Source organism: Onychostoma macrolepis, chromosome 05 (assembly GCF_012432095.1).
Source record: "Onychostoma macrolepis isolate SWU-2019 chromosome 05, ASM1243209v1, whole genome shotgun sequence".
Classification (NCBI taxonomy): Eukaryota; Metazoa; Chordata; class Actinopteri; order Cypriniformes; family Cyprinidae; genus Onychostoma; species Onychostoma macrolepis.
This window is the reverse complement of record NC_081159.1, coordinates 4,103,438-4,121,787: the sequence shown is the minus strand read 5'-3', so window position 1 is coordinate 4,121,787 and position 18,350 is coordinate 4,103,438. Positions and strand designations below refer to the sequence as shown.

At 39.9% G+C, this 18,350-nt stretch overlaps 1 protein-coding gene across 3 annotated transcripts in view; it reads right to left on the bottom strand.

Annotated features, from left to right (window-relative positions):
- Positions 1–18,350, bottom strand: part of fam222aa (family with sequence similarity 222 member Aa) — a 60,684-nt gene that overhangs the window by 10,456 nt on the left and 31,878 nt on the right. For 2 of the 3 annotated variants that reach the window (XM_058776143.1, XM_058776144.1), the window contains exon 2: positions 14,125–14,282. In XM_058776143.1, the coding sequence (XP_058632126.1) occupies positions 14,125–14,230 (106 nt within the window). In that variant the 5' untranslated portion in view covers positions 14,231–14,282. Of the gene's footprint in view, positions 1–7,801; positions 7,943–14,124; positions 14,283–18,350 lie in introns of those variants that run through there. The other variant, XM_058776145.1, reaches the window with a different exon arrangement.

The following is an 18,350-nucleotide window of genomic DNA, read 5'->3' as shown; positions in this document are numbered from 1 at the left end:
TCATGCATTGTGCCTTTTTCCTCTTCTGGCATAAGGACAAATGATCCCATCCTGCCAGGCACAAAGCGCTCGGGGAGGACGGGAGGGGAAGATTGCGGGAAGCGGGATGGCAGGGGGATAATTAGCGGAATGACCTCTGTCCTTAATCACTCGCGGCTGGCACCGAGTGCCCGTGTGTCAGAGCGGCAGTTCTCTAAATGCCATCTCTCATTACCGCCGACGCACACCAACCGGAGAGGCTCTGCGCACACACAAAAAGACAACAGGACCTGATCTCCGCAATCTCCCTGCCATCCCGCCGCGGTCTTGAACGGCAAACGGACACCTGCAGGCTAGAGTAGAAGGGTCGGGCGAGCGGGGCTAGGAAAGGCCCGGGTCAGCCTGGGCTGAGGGTGCGGCGGAAGCCATACGGAGATCGTGCGTCCTTCACGCTGCCTGGACCGCCCTTGAGCGAGCAGGCAGTGTGGAGGAGGCATAATCCTAAATACTCAATTAACACTACTCTAATTAGCAGCAAGAGTGTGCGTGTGTGCTTTAGGGGGTGCATCAGAGGGATATGAGTGAATGCGAGTGGGAAGAAAATTGTAATTGGAGGTCCTAAAAAATGAGAATTGTCTGTGTAGGCCGTTTATTCGTTCTTTAAAGCAATGCATTGAGGTAGAGAACGAAAGAAAGAGAGCGAGCAAGGGGCCAGATGTGTGCAAGCATCCTCAGGGAGGCGTCTGCAGGAAATGATGCAGAGATGAAAGAGAAGTTGTGACACAAAATAACTGAATATTTTCAGTGTCGCATTTACAATTAATCCTCCCACAATATCAACTTCCCACAAAGAGTAGCTCTCGACAGACGCACAGATGACGTTGTACACTTCAGCCCTATAAATATTAGAATCATCTGTGACTGTTGAGAGGTGACAGGATTTAAAAAAACAACAAAAAAACCTTTTAAATGTCCAGCAGCATCGATCACGCCTGCAGAAGCGGGAGAGATGGGGTTTAACAGCCGCTGAGTTTCAACAGAACAAAGAACACACACAAAACCACATCAGCCTGGCTCAACAAATATGGGTTGTGGCAAGGCACAGATAAACAGGAACTGATTCTGAGAAAAACACACACATGCACTGTCATAAGCTATGCAACATCCAGCAGGTTCACAGCGTCCTCTCAAAGCCTGACCTGTTAAAGCATATGAGCGGTCAGCACAAACACTTAGACAGGAACAGCCATCATCTTTATGTGCCTGTGTGTGTGTGAGACATCCGACCCTGGCAATTTTGGGCCAAGTCCAGTTTCTTTTCCACTGTAGGTGCCTGGGCTTCTCATTGTGATTTTACATAAACCGCACAACTGAGCAACAGATGGGCTGAATTCCAATTCGCATACTTATGAGTGTGAAAAATATGTACTACAACAGAGATATGACAGTGTGTGTTTGAGTATGAAGTAAGAGTTATGTCAATACTAGGACAGACTGTAGTTTCATAAAACTGCATTTTCATAATATATCAGAACTCAGAATTTGTATACTACTCCTGAATGCAATAATAAGCATTTAAAGGATTTCTTTTTAATATAGTTTTAGTGTTTCATTTTATTAATTTAGACAAAAATAGCATAGAATTTAATATCAGCCATGGTAATCATGGTCACATTTACTTTTGTATGGCAGAAGTCTGCAGGCAAAATGCTGTCATCTCAATAAGAATACACATAATTTTGTGGGAGTGAAACATAAGGTGAACATTTTTTCAAGTTTATTTAACTTTAAACAAGCAAATTAGCTGCATTTATCAATACAAAGCTAGTTGATTTGGAAGGAAAATTTAGCAGAATTGCAAAGGATTGTGGGCAACATTACCATAAAAAACATGTGTGGATGCATTGAACCAGTCAATCAAAGGCACTAATGGATTTTCGGTGGGCTGGAATGCACTAATCCAAATATTGCACACCGTGTAGGACAGGTAGTATGCAAACGGGATTCATATTTGGCCTGGTTAAACATACACAAAATTGTCAAAATACAACTCATGCATGCACTCCCCAACACAAGCAGGGTTTTATGTCACTCGGGCAGCAGAATGGTTTCATAAAAGTGGGACGGGGAGAGAGACAGAGAGTGAGCGAGCGAGCATGAGGAGCTTCTGGTGTCGTTGTATTCTAAACAATACCTGCCTGTTGCTAATGGACGTGTCATCTGCTCTTCTCTCACACTGATTACTCAGCGATTACTAACCCAGGCCCCCAGTCGCCGTAACAACCGTTGCCGGCACAATGGAACCCTGAATGTGGCAGCTGTTTGAAGCTCTACAATTAACCCAGCATGCCTCTGTGTGCCTCTCTGGCTCTAATTGAGTGGAGAGCTGAAAGAACGCGGCTGTCCTCCCCCAGACCTCCTGCACCGCAGGCTCGGGTTCAGATCTCTGCCCCTCTCAAACACACACTAATGACAATAATAGAGCAGGACTGTGGACCTGTCTGTCCGGACCAAGAGTCCTACAGAGAGACATCTGAATATGCATAGACTGATAAAAATAGGTATGCTAACGATTCACAGTAATTGCTAAACAGATCGCACAAGTAAAGTGGGAAAAACAAACAATGCAAAGGTGGGATGAAGAGAAATTTGGACAATACTTTTATTATGGGCAATAATAACTGATATAATCTGTCTGTCAATCAATCAATTAATAAAAAAAATAAAAACCTCAAGCTGTCCTCTATGCAATGACAAAGTGGTACTAATACACCTACACTTATAAAAATACATATCCCAAAAAGGGGGGTTTTTGGAGTGATGTCAGAAGAACCATTTTTAGTTCCCTAAAGAGCCCTTTTGTAAAACATTTCCTAAAAGAATCATTTTTCTTCGCATGTTTAACATTTTAATTATCTAAAGAACCTTTTTCCAATATAAAAACTTTTTTTGCAATGGAAAGGTTTCAAGGATGTTAGAGGGATAGTTCATCCAAAAATGAAGATTCTGTCATTGATTACTCACCCGCATGTCGTTCCAAACCCGTAAGAACATCTTCGGAACACAAATTAAGATATTTCTGACGAAATCCGAGAGCTTTCTGACCCTCCATAGACAGCAACACAACTGACACATTCAAGGCCCAGAAAGGTAGTAAGAACATTGTTAAAACAATCCATGTGACATCAGTGCTTCAACCTTAAATGTTATGAAGCTACAAGAATACCTTTCATGCACAAAAAAAAAAAATCTTAATGTGTGTTCTAAAGCTGAATGACATGAGGGTGAGTAATTAATGACAGAATTTTCACTTTTGGGTGAACTATACCTTTAAAGGTTCTTTATGGAAATATAGATGCCAATAAAAAAAACTAAATAAAAAAAAACTAAATTACATTTCAGGATGTCCACAATGAACAAGCACGCATCTATGTCATAGAAAGACATAGAATGAAAATGTGGTCTGTTGACGTTAGGGATGCAAACAATTAAAAGCAAGAAAAGTAAGTGTTGAGCAGACTGAAATGGAAAAGCTGTCCAAAATTTAATCTAATATTTAGTTAAGGCCACACTTGGCTCCGAGCTTAATCGATTCATTTCCTGCTCCGCTCGGGGTGAACTGGCAAAACATATTCTGGTTACTTAGCTAATTCCCCACAGATACCAGCGAGTACCCAATCAAAGGTGAATCTCAGAGCTAATAAGCGCAGGGGCTCCGAGTCAAATTAAAACGCACACGAATAATACGCCTGATACTTGAGACCTTCTCAGAGGAAATAACATTTTAGGCAATATCCACCCAAAGACAGCGCGTGAAGTTTTCATTTGCATTACTCTGCAGCGTGACACCATTTAAAAGCCAATTCCAACATTTTAATTCAATGAAACAACACACATTGGAGATGCTCTCTGCTTGGTCTCTGTTTGGTTTCACTCTCTCACACACACACACACACACGTCATTTTAAATGTCTGGAAATCTCTTTACTCACTCACTGCTATATACTCTCACTTCCTTTCCGATCGTCCTTCCTCTCATCTATCTCTCCATCTATCCCTCTCTTTCTTTGAGTAAGCAAGTTTCATTGGGGGTGCTTGCCGACTGGAATCACCTCAGGGCGAACACTTTATTATCTGCGGTCAAAGCGTCACTACAAATACCATTCTACACACACAAGTGTCACTTTGCATTTGTCTGCTCTCTGCCTGCATAGGGCCAGCAGGACCAGGCTGCCTGTACACACACACACACACACACACACACACACACACACACAGAGAGCGTGGGAAAACAGACAACACTGATTCCTCTTCCTTCATACAGTACATGCTTGTATATGCTTATACATAGAAATAGAAAATATATAAATGTTCTATATATGTAATGTAAAGTGCATACATGCATATATATATATATATATATAGTAATTATTAATATTTTAGGATATAATAGTGTTTAAACATGGATCTTTTTATTAAATATACTATTTTTTTTACTCTTTGTGTGTTTTTGTGGTGCTTGTGAGCTTTTTGTGTTGCGGTTTTTGTTATTCAGCACAGAACAGCTTTTCTCTGCCCTCCATACCGTGGCAGAGAGCACGAGGTACGAGAGATTATAAAGAAAGATGAATAAGAAATTCTCTGAGCTTGTAGCAGCGAGGGGAAGATAACAACCGCTCCACTCCCAGAGGAGAACCCCACAGACCCCATCCACACGCTCTCCTCCTAACGCCTCCGAGAGCCCCTCTTCATCATCCGCAACAGCGGCGACAGCAGGCAGCGAGCGCTGTCCTCTCCGTGCCTGTGTGGAATGCTAACCGTCAGCAGACATGTCAGGGGCATTGTGGGACGAGAACTGGGCGACTTTGTTTTCTCTCACACTTCATGCCACATGGCTCGCCGGCGAACGAAAACAGCAGCAAAGACAGAAACAGAGCAAAATGCAATGGAAAAGCTTGTACTGCACTTTTGCATTGTTCTAGTGTTTGTCAAAACCAAAGTTGTTATAATTCAAAAAGCTTCAGAAAGAAAAACTCGACAATCCGAAACATGTTTATACCTTATAATTTTCCCACTGCAAAATAAACTCACAATACGAACTCAATGTTTTTGATTGATCTTCCCACGGGAACATTTAGAGTTGAAAAATGTATCTGTAGATCTATAGAAGTCTATAGAAGAATCATCTTCCACAAAACAAACAACAATCAGAGAAGTCCTAGTTATCATGCAAACTGGAACTGGAGCAATAAAGTTTCCTTAAGCATTGCGAATTAAGCCAGTCTTTTACTCCATTATGAATTTATGCATTTGATCAAATATGGATTTTATAAGCAATAACTTAATCAATAGTTAATTTTGGTACTCTATATAGTTTCTGATTCAATTATGTCATTTGCAATGCATCATGGGATGAATTTCTTCATTCAAGGCTCATAATTTTGTCTGTAAAGAGGTCTGAAACTACCATTTCAGTTTTCAAATACTATTTCTGCTACAAAATAGTTATATATTGCAATTCATTCAGATTAAAATGACTAGGAGGAAAAACTGCAAACAGTGCCACTAAAAAATAAAATAGCGATTGCAGATCTATTCGTGATTCCATTTGTTTTGCAGGTATTTGTGTTAACATGTTTTATCTATGTGGTGACACCTGGTTCAAGACAAATTCCTTGTATATCAAACATCTTATGAAGTTCTTTTTTCCCATAGTCCTCCCTTTTTCTCATGTCCTTATCCTGCTCGCCAACACACAACATGCCCCACTCCTCTCAGGCTCTTCAAATGCTGTTTTGTAGGTGTTTCTCTATGCTGAGGTCTGATAGCCACCCACGAAGAAACAAAACATGAAGCGGCCCATTTCACTTTTATACAACAGACTCGCCTGACTTGAATGAATCCCTCATGTGCGTTAGAATTTCTGGGGTCACAAAGTCGACAGTGAGGACAAGCCATTGCTCTATCCAAACATCTTCCTGGGAGAACGAGAACGAAAGGAGAGTCACAGCAATTTGTGACGACAAGTGCCAAATAAAATATCCACTGCATGATTTTTTTTAAGGAATATCCATGTTACATACAACTTAAGCCCTATCGATAGCATCAGTGGTATTTCAACAAAATAATTTTGACATGTACCTCATTTTTGTAAAAACAAACCAAATATGTACAGTAATACACTTACAAAAGAAGTCTAAGGAGCAACTGATGTCCAACTTGTATTTAATCCAGAATATTCCTTTTTATATGTTCTTTTCTTATTATGTGCTGTTAAAAATGTTCTTTGGTTGACAGTTAAAAAGAACTGAAAGAAAGAAGAAAGAAATAAAATCTTGGAGAACATCACAAGCTGCTTGATAGAGCTAAAGATAATGAAGAGATAACTCAATGCGAGCGAGGAAATGTAGAAAAAAAAGGTTCAATTTCGCTTGTCTGATAAGATGACCTCTTTTCGACTGCAAGATTCATTATCAGGAAAACTTTCAGAAACAATCATTCACGCACACACACACACACACACACTCACATATGCACAATGTATGACAGAGAGACAAATCAGAAAATTAGTCTGAGATTAGGAAGACGAACAAGATCTCAGAGGAACAGATAACAGAAAGACAGAACTAAGGGTGTACAGTATATACATATATATATATATGTGTGTGTGTGTGTGTGTGTGTGTCCTGACAGGCCGAGGGAGATCTCACAGCGCGAGTCTGCAGGTAAATAGAAAAAGAGGGCCGCCTGCAGCTAGCCTGGAGCAAGTCTCAACCCTTCTGCTCTCTCATTTAGGAAACAAGGTCTCCACTGCTTCAAAATGAATATTAAACACCCTACACACACAAGCGCTGGTAAAATCACATTAAGCCATTGACCACTGAGCCATAAGTCAGCATGCTAGTAAAAATTTCACTGGATGGCCAAAACACTAAAGGGATTGCATTTGCACAAACAAGATCTATTTTCATTTCCAACACTTGTTTATTTATATCTAAACATGTCTTTGTTTGCTTTTTGACAATGTGTCTGAGAATATTAGACCACAGAGACATGTAAGGACAGGAAACAAGAAACCCAATCAAGCACGCAGAGTCTTTCATACTAATGCTTCTGATACTAATTTGCAAGCGAGGCTGTTAGCGCACACACTCTCTTTACCCAGAGGAGAGTGAGTGTGTCAGGCAGGCTATTCTAATTGATGTTAAAGGTCCCAAAGGAGCAACAATGTTAGTTTAGCACGTCATGTACTGTCTGTCTTTCTCCCTCTCTCACACACGAACCATGTGAATATGATCTGTCCGTCTTTCTTCACTAATCTCCTCTTTAATAACACATTACATGGCTCCTTTTCAATAGGCGAGACAGATAAATGGATGGAGAGACAGACAGAGAAATGGACAAAATGCAGGGAGTTAGACAGACAATGAGAAATATATAGAAAAGACAGGTAAGATAGGTATACAGATGGTGAGAAATATTTATAGAAAAGATAGAGGACAGATATATATATATATATATATAGAGAGAGAGAGAAATGGAGAGAAATATATATATATAGAAAATATAGAGGGAGACAAATAGAGAGAAAAATGTATATAGAAAAGACAGGCAAGATAGATAGATAGATATAGATAAACAAATATAGACAGACATAGACATATAGACAGACGGACAGATAGAAAGAAAGACAAAATAGAAAAATAGACAAACAGAAGGTCAGTCAGCCAGACAGAGAGTGATCGGACAGACGAATGAATAAATATGAGATGGAGACAGGCAGATATCACAGTGTGTGCGCTCATGTTCTGCATCCTCTAACCTGTCTCCCGGCCCCCAACGGAAGGTCAGCCTCCGAGTGTGATCTCATTTCCTCAGCTGCTCTAGGAGCCCTGGATCCCCTCCACCTCTTCCTCCTCCTCTCCTGCCCTCCATCGCTACCTCCTTCCAACCCGTACATACACCTGGGAGGCCCACGCGCCAGCTTAAAGGGCATCTCGCTTACGTCTGCCAAAGCCACGGCAACAGCCGCTAGCATACCAGGCCCCCTTCCCCACCCTGCTCTGCCCTCTATGCCAGTGGCACCCAAAGCCCCAGGATGGGCACAGATTGAGTGGAAAGGCTGGTGGGTTCCCAGCAGTGCCCGGAAATGAGCCTCTGGGTGTGTCTGCAGGTTGCTGGCAGGGCAATCGTCCAATTGTAACCCTGGCAAAGAATACTGCAGGATTTGATACAAATAACAAAAAAAAAAAAAAAAAAACTTTGATTGTCACTGCCTAGTCACTTATTGATATTAATAGGAATGCTCATTGGGCATCGTGGGCAATGTAAGCCCTAAAGGGCACCAACTAAAATGAACTAACACACCTCAGAATCATGACACAGAGGAATTATTAGTTGCCCTTGTAAGCATGGTTAAATATCTTGTGGCAAATGTGATTTGTTTTCTATGTGGCGACCCCTGCTGGACTGGAGGAGCATTGCACTGCTGAAACAAAGACATTTTGGCAGGCATCAAACATTTCACGACCCTTCCACAACCCTTAGCCATTAATGTGAGAACGGAAGGCTCAGTCCAATTCTGACGTCTTGTCAGTATGATACTGACTTCTGCTTCTCATATGGTTCAAATCTTTCCCATCAGGCCTTCAGAGGTGATAATCTCTCTCTACCGGATTGGATGTTGTGACCCTGCAAATGATGTCACAGTGCCATATGTGCATCTGATTGGCTGCCAATGCCTGCTGTGGCTCAGGGTAGAGGGAGAAGAGTGTTGTGATTGGACCTGAATCGCTCACTCACATCTTAGACAGGTGAGTGTGTAATGGATCGTGTGTAACATTAGCATGCAATCTACATGAAGGAGGAAAGGAAAAATTGAAATGCAAGAAAAAGGCAAAGCAAAGAGAGGAAAAAAAAATCTGAGCAAAAGAGTGAAAATGGGCAAGATTAGAAAGAGTAAAGAAAAAGCAAGAGATAATTAAATACAAAAAAGCAAAAGATTGAACAAAAAATAAAAGGGAAAGAGCATAAGAGAAGCAAGAAAAAAAGCAAGAGATGAAGTGATGAAGCAAAACAAAGACTGTATTAAAGAAAGCAAGTGTGAACAAAAGACTGCATGAATGTGTAAACGTAAAAAAAAAAAGCATCAAGAGGAAAGAATGAAGTACAAAATTAGAATATGAGTGAGTGAATGAAAGAATAAGGAAAAAAAGAGTGGAAGAGAGATAAAAAGTGAACAAAGTGAAAGAAAGAAAGAAATAAAGACCAAAAAGAAAGAAAGAACAAAAAGAGCAAAGTAATTAAACAGCAGGAAATATACAAAATAAATTGAAAGTGTGAAAAAAAGGGAAACAAAACAGTAAACAAAGCGAAAGAATGAAAAAGAAAGAAAGCAGGAACTAATAAAGGAGCAGGGAATATTCAAAAGAACGCAAAAAAAGAGAGTGAAAGAGCAAAAGAAAGTGTGAAGGAAAGAACGAGCTACGAAAGCAAGACAGGCAGAAAAGCACCCAGAATGCATCACAGAGGTCAGCGTCGGAGTGGCTGTGATGTGTCCGGCCCCGGTGCTCCTGTCCCCAGGGTGCTCAGTGATGAAGGGGGGATCTGCCCTCCGCTCAGACTTTCATGTCGCCATCTAAGCTACTGGCAGACAGACACTGGCGGGGGCTGGACGACAGCTACAAATGTCACCCGAACAGGGAGATTTAATTAGGAACGACAAGCCCTGACGCGCGAGAGTGCCGCCACATACTCCGAGAATTTAGGCATGCTGAAAGCGAGCGGCTGTGATTTATAATTTAACTAATGCCTGGCGTTTCTTTTTCATTTCTTGGCTAGAAGGGGGAAAACTCAAAAGGCCTCCTCACTGAAGCTAATCTAATACGATATTTTTAAGGGCAGGCGGTCAACGGCTTTTTAAAAAGCACGTCGCTCACTCTCTCGGTTTCTCGCTACCTCCACTTTGCAACTCGCCTGACTTTCTCTCTCGTTTTTTTGAGCTCTCTTTCTGCTCAGACAGGGAAAGAGGTGTGATAATGAAAACAACCTCCTTTCCTATCTCCCGGCTCTCTCTCTCGCCCGCTAAGCTCCATGCACTCTGGGGAAATTGATTGTCTGGCGGGCCGATCTGAGCACTCGCAGCTGATGCTGGAGCCAGTTAAGTCCCTTTTTTTATTGAGGGTACGAGGCATTTTTAATGGGAGTCGCATCAATGAACTGTGCAGGCGCTCAGCATCTGCATACAGAAGGGGGCTTTTACTTTATAGTTATTTGAATACCCTCCCAAATCCGCTCTCTCTACTCATGCCGGATCTGAGGAGGACAGAAAAGCAGGAACCCGTCCACCTCCATCATCTCCAGACACACTGGCCTCTCTCTCCGTCCAAAGCCTGACACCTGTCCGCTGCTCCAGACCAGACGGTGCGGTCCATACATACTGAAACCTCAGTGCAGACACAGATACTCTAATCAATGACACGCACAAAGGTCTTTTACTTATTGTTATGAGCTTGTGCTCTACTGCGGCGATCTCTCAATCAAAAGCAAACAGACGCCAGGAAGAGTGAGTGAGTGAATGAGTGAGTGAATGAGTGAGTGTGTGAGACAGAAAGAGAAAGAAACTGTTCTTTTACTATTGATTTCAGCCTCAGACCCCTACTGACTGTTTCTCAATAAGAAGTCTGGAAAGGAAGCGGCTAAATCCTGCTGAAATTGGAGGGAGGGAATCAATTTAAATCAAGCACAGCAGTCTACATCTCTTTTCTCTTCATTTTTTTTTTTTTTTACTTTTCCATGCACAATCATTTATCTTTGAAACTTCTTTATCCATACCACATTTATACCTCCACTTGGATTGTCCATTCATCCACCCACTCCTTCATCCATCTTTATTCTTTATTCAATCATCCACTCATTCATCCATTCACCTGCTCATTCATTCATTCATTCATTCGCTTCTTCATCCATCCATCCATCCCTCTGCTCATTCATTTTTTCATCCATCCATCATTCTGGCCCTTCATCTATTCATTCATCCATCCCACATATGCATCCGCTCCTATATCCATCCATCCATCCATCTGCTCATTTCATGCATGCATTTATTATCCATTTTCTTATCCATCTATCTATCCATTCATTCATCCACTAATTTATCAATCCATCCATCCACTTATTCAATCTTTCAATCATCCATCCATCCACTTATTCAATCTTTCAATCATCCATCCACCCATCCATCCGCTCATTAATTAATTCATTCTGCTCCTTCATGCATTCATTCATCCATCCATCCATCCATCCATCAATATGCTTCTTCATCCATCTATCCACTCAATAATTAATCTATCTACTATCCATCTATCTATCCACTCATTTATCAATTCACCCATCATCTGCTTCTTATCCATCCATCCACTTATTCAAGCTTTCAATCATCCATCCATCCACTTATTCAATCTTTCAATCAACCATCCACCCATCCATCCGCTCATTAATTAATTCATTCTGCTCCTTCATGCATTCATTCATCCATCCATCCATCCATCAATATGCTTCTTCATCCATCTATCCACTCAATAATTAATCTATCTACTATCCATCTATCTATCTATCCATTCACTTATATCTATTCATCCACCATCCGCTTCTTCATCCATCCATCCACTTATTCAATCTTTCAATCATCCATCCACCCATCCATCCGCTCATTAATTAATTCATTCTGCTCCTTCATGCATTCATTCATCCATCCATCCATCCATCCATCAATATGCTTCTTCATCCATCTATCCACTCAATAATTAATCTATCTACTATCCATCTATCTATCCACTCATTTATCAATTCACCCATCATCTGCTTCTTATCCATCCATCCACTTATTCAATCATCCATCCATCTTGTCATTAATTTGTTCATTCATTCATTCTGCTCTTTCACGCATTCATTCGTCCATCCATCAATATGCTTATCCATCTATCCATTCACTTATATCTATTCATCCACCATCCGCTTCTTCATCCTTCCTTCCTTCCATCCAGTCTGCTCCATGTATTCATTCATCCATCTATCTGCTCATCCATCCATCCACTTAATCAATCATACAATCATTCATCCAAACTTTTGCTTCTCCATCTGTCCGTCCATGCAGAAATTCACTCACTCGCTCATTCTTTTCTATTGCGTCAGTCAAGTTCTTTCACTTCCTGTTCTCAAAGTTCACTCTTTTACAAAACATACACGCATGCATTCTTAAAACCTCACAACAGAAACATCTCAGACAATGGCAGCAGGTGCCTATGGATATCCTTCCCAAAAAGCTGTCCCTTTAACCTTTTCCTCTTTGCCAAGAAGGAGAAAGCAGAACGATGCCACACTGGTCAGAGAGCAGCAGGAGGACGATGCCATCCTATTACCCTTAAGCTGTTCTGAGCTTAGAGCTGAACCTAAGGGATAGTGGTTAGAAGTTCCTCAGCTCATCTGCCTGTCCTCACCATAATCAGCTTGTGCATGTGGAATACTGCCACGCCAACAAAACAGAACTGAAAGCATATGGAATGTTCTAAAAGGACACCCCCTCTTCCTCTCTATTCTTTCCTTTCTTCTCTCCTTCTCATTACAGGAAGAGCCTCAGTTTAAGTCTAATCTGAAGCTTAAAGCAGAGCCCTGGGATCTTCAGTTGAAAAAAAAAAACAAAAACAAAAAAAAAAACTGTAGGCTGTGCTTTACTTTCTTTAATCTCAGAGCCTGCCAGAACAAGATTTGTCAGTCTGTAAAATTCCTACAAACCCTGAACAATCATGGACGTACACATGAAAATGTACACAAATATACAGTGTGGCAACCAGAGGAGCTGTTGTACACTGGTTACTCGTGCATATGTGTGAAACTGACTTATGGAAAATGAGCAGATTTGTTTCAGCATGTGTTTATTTGCATACAGGTAGGCCGGTAAGGACACACACCACTGCAAATGTTTAGCTAACCTTGAGCTAGAAGCCTTGAAGCCGTGGCAGGGAACCTCAGCGGTAAAGTCTTTAATTCTTGCTGATTCAATGGTTATTGAACAATGAAGACAAACACACTACAAATGATCCATATATGATCAACAAGACCTTCCATAGACATTCCACACAGAGTTGCACATAGACAGGTAGAGGCTGAGTTGAGTATAATGGACTAGAGCAGAGCAGGTTAAAGTGCAGTAGAGAAGGAGTTTTCAAACTAGGGCTTTTCTAGATATAAGTGGGTAGTAGGAGGTCTGTAAATAGAGGACATTTGATAATTAATATTTTATTGATTTATTATTTGTTTGTAAAATGTGTTATTAAAGTCGTCAAAGTTAACAAGTGCAGTTAAGATAATGGTATTCATTTATTTATTTACATTCAACAAATTTGACAAGACTACTATTCAAATTTAAGTTTTCTATAAAAATTGGTAAAATAATTGTTAATATTTGATTCTATTAAGAGTAAAAGCAACAGTTAGAAAAGAAAAATCAGCATTTAAAAAGTAAATATTTTACAGATAATATTGGAATAATTTACTTTAGTACAATGAGAATATAAAAGCCAATTCTGCAATTCTTCAATTATTCAAGGGGACGATTGTGTTTCTGGATCCTTGGCATCAAAAACCCCTGCAGCAGATTACACTACAGTAGAGTGGAGTATAAAATACTATAGGAGAGGAGAACAGACTCAAGCACAAGGACAAAAGCCAGCAGCACTCCAATCAAGGCTGCGAAAAACAAGATGTTAACTATTTATGTCTAAACAATGCCACTGTGAGTGGAGCGAAGCTTCTTGGGGCATGAAATGAATGTGATGTGAACATTTCAGGGGTCATGAATGTGCTTCATCACGCTGACATAAAAAAGCTCTGTTAATAGAACAGTGTGAAAGAAGAGTCTATTGTCAAAGTTCATTTAACTCATCCTCAATGCCGTCAGTGCCTAACTACACAGTCACATTTAATTATTCAGTCTGAGTGTTCGGTCCCATCAGAAGGAAGTAAATGTAATATGCTGTGCCAGCAATCAGCAAGACAAACCAGTTTGCCGTCAACCGTTTGTATCTGTCGTTTATGATCAAATTAATCTAAAACCAGAAATAAACAAGAAATCTAAACTCTGCTCACATTTGCGGTTGATGTGTTGCGTTGGCTCAAGACTCTTGCTGCTGCTGCAGATGGCTGTGGTGTGCTGGGGTGCAGGGTTCTGCCTCCTCTGCAGACAGGCCAGCATGACTGCGCAGACGCAGGTATGATTCTACAGACACTGGTTTGCCGAGGCCGACCTGCAAAATGAAGAAAAATGCAATTGTTAGTGATGTAGTCAGAATAAGCAAGACGTGCAGGAATTATACTGATTTAGGTGGAAAAACAGCATTATAAAAAGTCATTTGGGAGCTGGAGGTTTTAGCACATAAAAGATTTTTTAAATATTAGAAATAAAAATAAAAAACCAAAATAAAATCATAAACAATGTAAATATTGAAAGTATTGATAACATTTTATTTTTCTAAAATGATAAATAAAACAAGTGTAAATAAAAGTATGAATAAAACCATAAAGTTTAAATAATACAAGTATTTAAAAGTTTCTTGATCTGTCTGTATTGCTTTGTACGCTTAATAAATAAATAAATAAAAGTATCAATAAAATTATACATTTATTTTAACAGCATAAAAATAAAAGCATACATATTAAAAGTATTAATAAAATCACAAAAATTTATTTTTAAATTAAAAATAAAAATAAGTGTAAATAATAAAAGTATTGGTAAAATTGGTTGTTTAAAAGCATAAATAAACATAAAAAAATTTAAGTTTGGTAACACTTTATTTTAAGGTGTCCATAATACAGAGTAATTACCTAGTTACCTATTAGTAGCCGTTGTACTTACATGAAACAAAATGTACTTACCATGTAACTAAGTTATGGAACAGCCTGTAATTACAGTTTGTAATTATGTAGATATAATAGGCAGCTACTGTTACACATATGTACAGCTACTTATGTAACCAAAAGATTGTTACATATGTGTTGCAGACTTTATACAACGTAATTATAAATGTAAGTGCACAGACATAAACTACTTAAAATAAAGTATCAAGATTGTGTTTAAGTGTACTTCATGTGTATCTATACTGTAAACCTTATCCAGCTGCACCTTAGTTTGATTTAACCCACCAGTACACAGCTAAAATACATGTAATACCTTTCTAATTACATTACAATTACATAATATTACACAGACATAAGCTACTTAAAATAAAGTGTATCAAGATTGTACTCAAGTGTACTAGTAGATGTGTAACAGACTCGGTCTGTTACATATGTGTAACAGTAGCTGCATATTACATCTACATAATTACAAACTGTAATTACAGGCTGTTCCATGACTTAGTTACATGGTAAGTACATTTTGTTTCATGTAAGTACAACGGACACTACTAAGTACTTAATTAGGTAATTACTCTGTATTATGACACCTTAAAATAAAGTGTTACCGAAAGTTTAAATATTAAAACTATCAATAACATTATAATTTTTAAAAAGTATAAATAAAATATAAAATATTAAAAGTATTAATAAAATATTTATTTTTAAAAGTATAAATAAAAATAATTAAATAAGTGTAAACTAAAATAAAACTAAACTAAAATACGAAAAAGGATCAGGAAATGCCAGATTCAAACTCGCATGTGTCCCTAATCACTAGGCCACGGCTCCAATGTGTAGATGTATTTTTTTTATTCAGTTCTTCAACTCACACCTGTGAAGCACAGAAGGAGGACACACACACACACAGAGAAGTATGTGAGGTGGAGGTTTAATGCTGCTCCAGCTGCCTCTCGGCTCTGTGGGCTGAATTACAAACACACACCTGCTGCATCACATGGGAATCCAGCAGCCCTGTCCTTCCTGGCCATCCCACAGCACCCATCCATCAACAGCCTATCACTTCCCTCAGTCACAAGAGGAATAAAGCACCCATCACTGCTCACAACACACACAGTAAGAACAAAACCCTGCGCTGACCTGCTGAAACACTTCCGAGGTGTTTTTTTAAAAATGATGCGGATGTCAAAAGAGAGAAAGAGAACCTGTCTGCAGTTCAGATGGTGACTGGGATGGTGTTTTGCCCAAAAAGGTCTCGAGGCGGTTTCCAAGAGTTTCTGCTTGGAGTGTAAATGTCCATATTGTGTGTGGGTGTATGTGTATCATGCTGATGAGTCGGGTGGGGGGCAAATGCCAAGCGCACATCAGGGCCAGTGACGGGCGTAATCAATCTCCCCCCGGGCCATAAATCTCTGGCTGAATTCCTGCTCTGCCTCCCTCCATCTTCAGCTCTTTCGCTCCAGAGGAAGAGGAGAAAACAGGGCGCGCTGCCAGACAGTCGACACAGGAAACAGCAGCTCTGTTGGAGAATGCGTTATAGGACCATCTGACTAGGTTTTAGGCAGCACTGCCGCCCACCAGCAGAATCTCAGACTAGCAAAGACAGTCTAATGGGAAGTTGAAGGAACAATCTTGCTGGAGTAACTTTAGGGGAAGTGCCTTGCTCAAGGGCACAACAGAGGGTTCGAACTTGCAGCCTTTTGGGTACAAGCCCAGATGGAACTAGATCAGGACTTTGATTTAAGCACAAATGTGCAAACATATTGTACTTTGCTTTACAGCACATCCGATTGTCAATCGTTAAGCATTTACAATGATTTCCTAAACTTAATATAGACATCAAGGTTCATTTTCACCTCTGTTTATGATATATGGAATATTACGGCTAAGGTTGTGTTTGCTCCTACATGATGCCACTTACTGTGGCCCAGGAAATGAAACTAAGCTAAATCAAACCAAAATAAAATAAAAATCACAAATACACAAACTAAACGAAAACTAGCCTATTTTTACCTAAAGAAAAAAAACAAAAAAAAACAATGGGCGAAACGGAAACTAAATTTAAAAAATGGTTTCAGTACTCCAAAAATAACTTTAAAAAACGTTTTTCTAAAACACGCTATATTACAAAATGTGAAAACTTTGCGGAAGTTAGATAGCAAAACTTTTGATTGAAACATATTTAGTGCATTAACTTTGGCAGCCCTAAAATTCTAAAACCAAAATGGAAGACCGATACAATGGAAATGAAATAGAAATTTAAGAACATTTCAAACCATAATAACCTTGGTGAAATGCTTAACATGGTTTGCCTAAGTAGGTAGGACATGTTCCTGGATGTTGTTCTGGAACAGCATTCGTATCAACCAATCAGGTTTTAGGATTAGGCTTACAGCTGGGGTTAAGGGCTTGAACAGCATTCTTACCCTGATTGGTTAGGGTTCTGGGTTCAACTAGGGCTAGAATTTACAGCTATGTTATCCAGCACTAACAAAAGATCTAGGAACATGTATTACTCAGCTAAATCAAGTCGTGCCAGAGGGCAACTGTGTAAATTACAGCTCTTCAGGTGGAGACGTGATTAAACTGAAGCAGAAACATCTTGAAGCTCAGCAAGAACGTCTGACAACCCTTTACCACCCATCTTGTCAGTCAGACTTTCAGAGGGAACAAATCCTGAAACTGCAAACAACAACCGAAAACATGCAATCCAAGAGCCTGCTGAATCGCTCCATTTTATTGACATGTGAAATCTGTGTTATTTAAAGATCGCAGCTCATCGGTAAACATCTCTCTCTCGCTCTCCTCAATGGCTTTCTGTCACAGCGGGGAAATGGATTAGCCCTTCCTGAGACTCTGTTTCCAAAAATCTGCATGTGAATGCAAGCAGATGATGAGGAACTGAGCAGAGAATGAGAGTTAGATCGACAAGCGACTCAGGTCTGTCTGTCTGCCTGCCTGTCAATATTTATTTATAGCAAACAGGCATGCGCTTTGAAATTGTGCAGCCACGTCAGCTAACATGTGCTTATCAATGCATTTGAATAAATCAGCTGCAAAACCAATAAAATCTCCACCACTATACATGCAATTCTCATCGTTGTCTGCCTTCAGTCAAAAGCAGCACAAGCTCAGCACGATGAACCGCAAACGCTGGAAGATTTCCGCAATTGCACTTATGTGTGCTTCCTGAGATATGAGCCACATTACTGTACATATTTGCAAATTCTCGGATTGCTGTTATTTCATAAAACTAGAGTTTTTACAAGCCATTCATAGGGAATGAACCTCACGCAAACAGTGCGACTGAACTCTTGCACCACTACATGAAACTTGTGCGCTTGCATGGCTAAAACCATGACAGCATGGATTTAGTTTGATGTTATTTAGCATATGATTTTCATGTTAAGCCTTATAGCCACGCCGACTTCATAGACATCCCTCCTGAACATCCTGGAGTT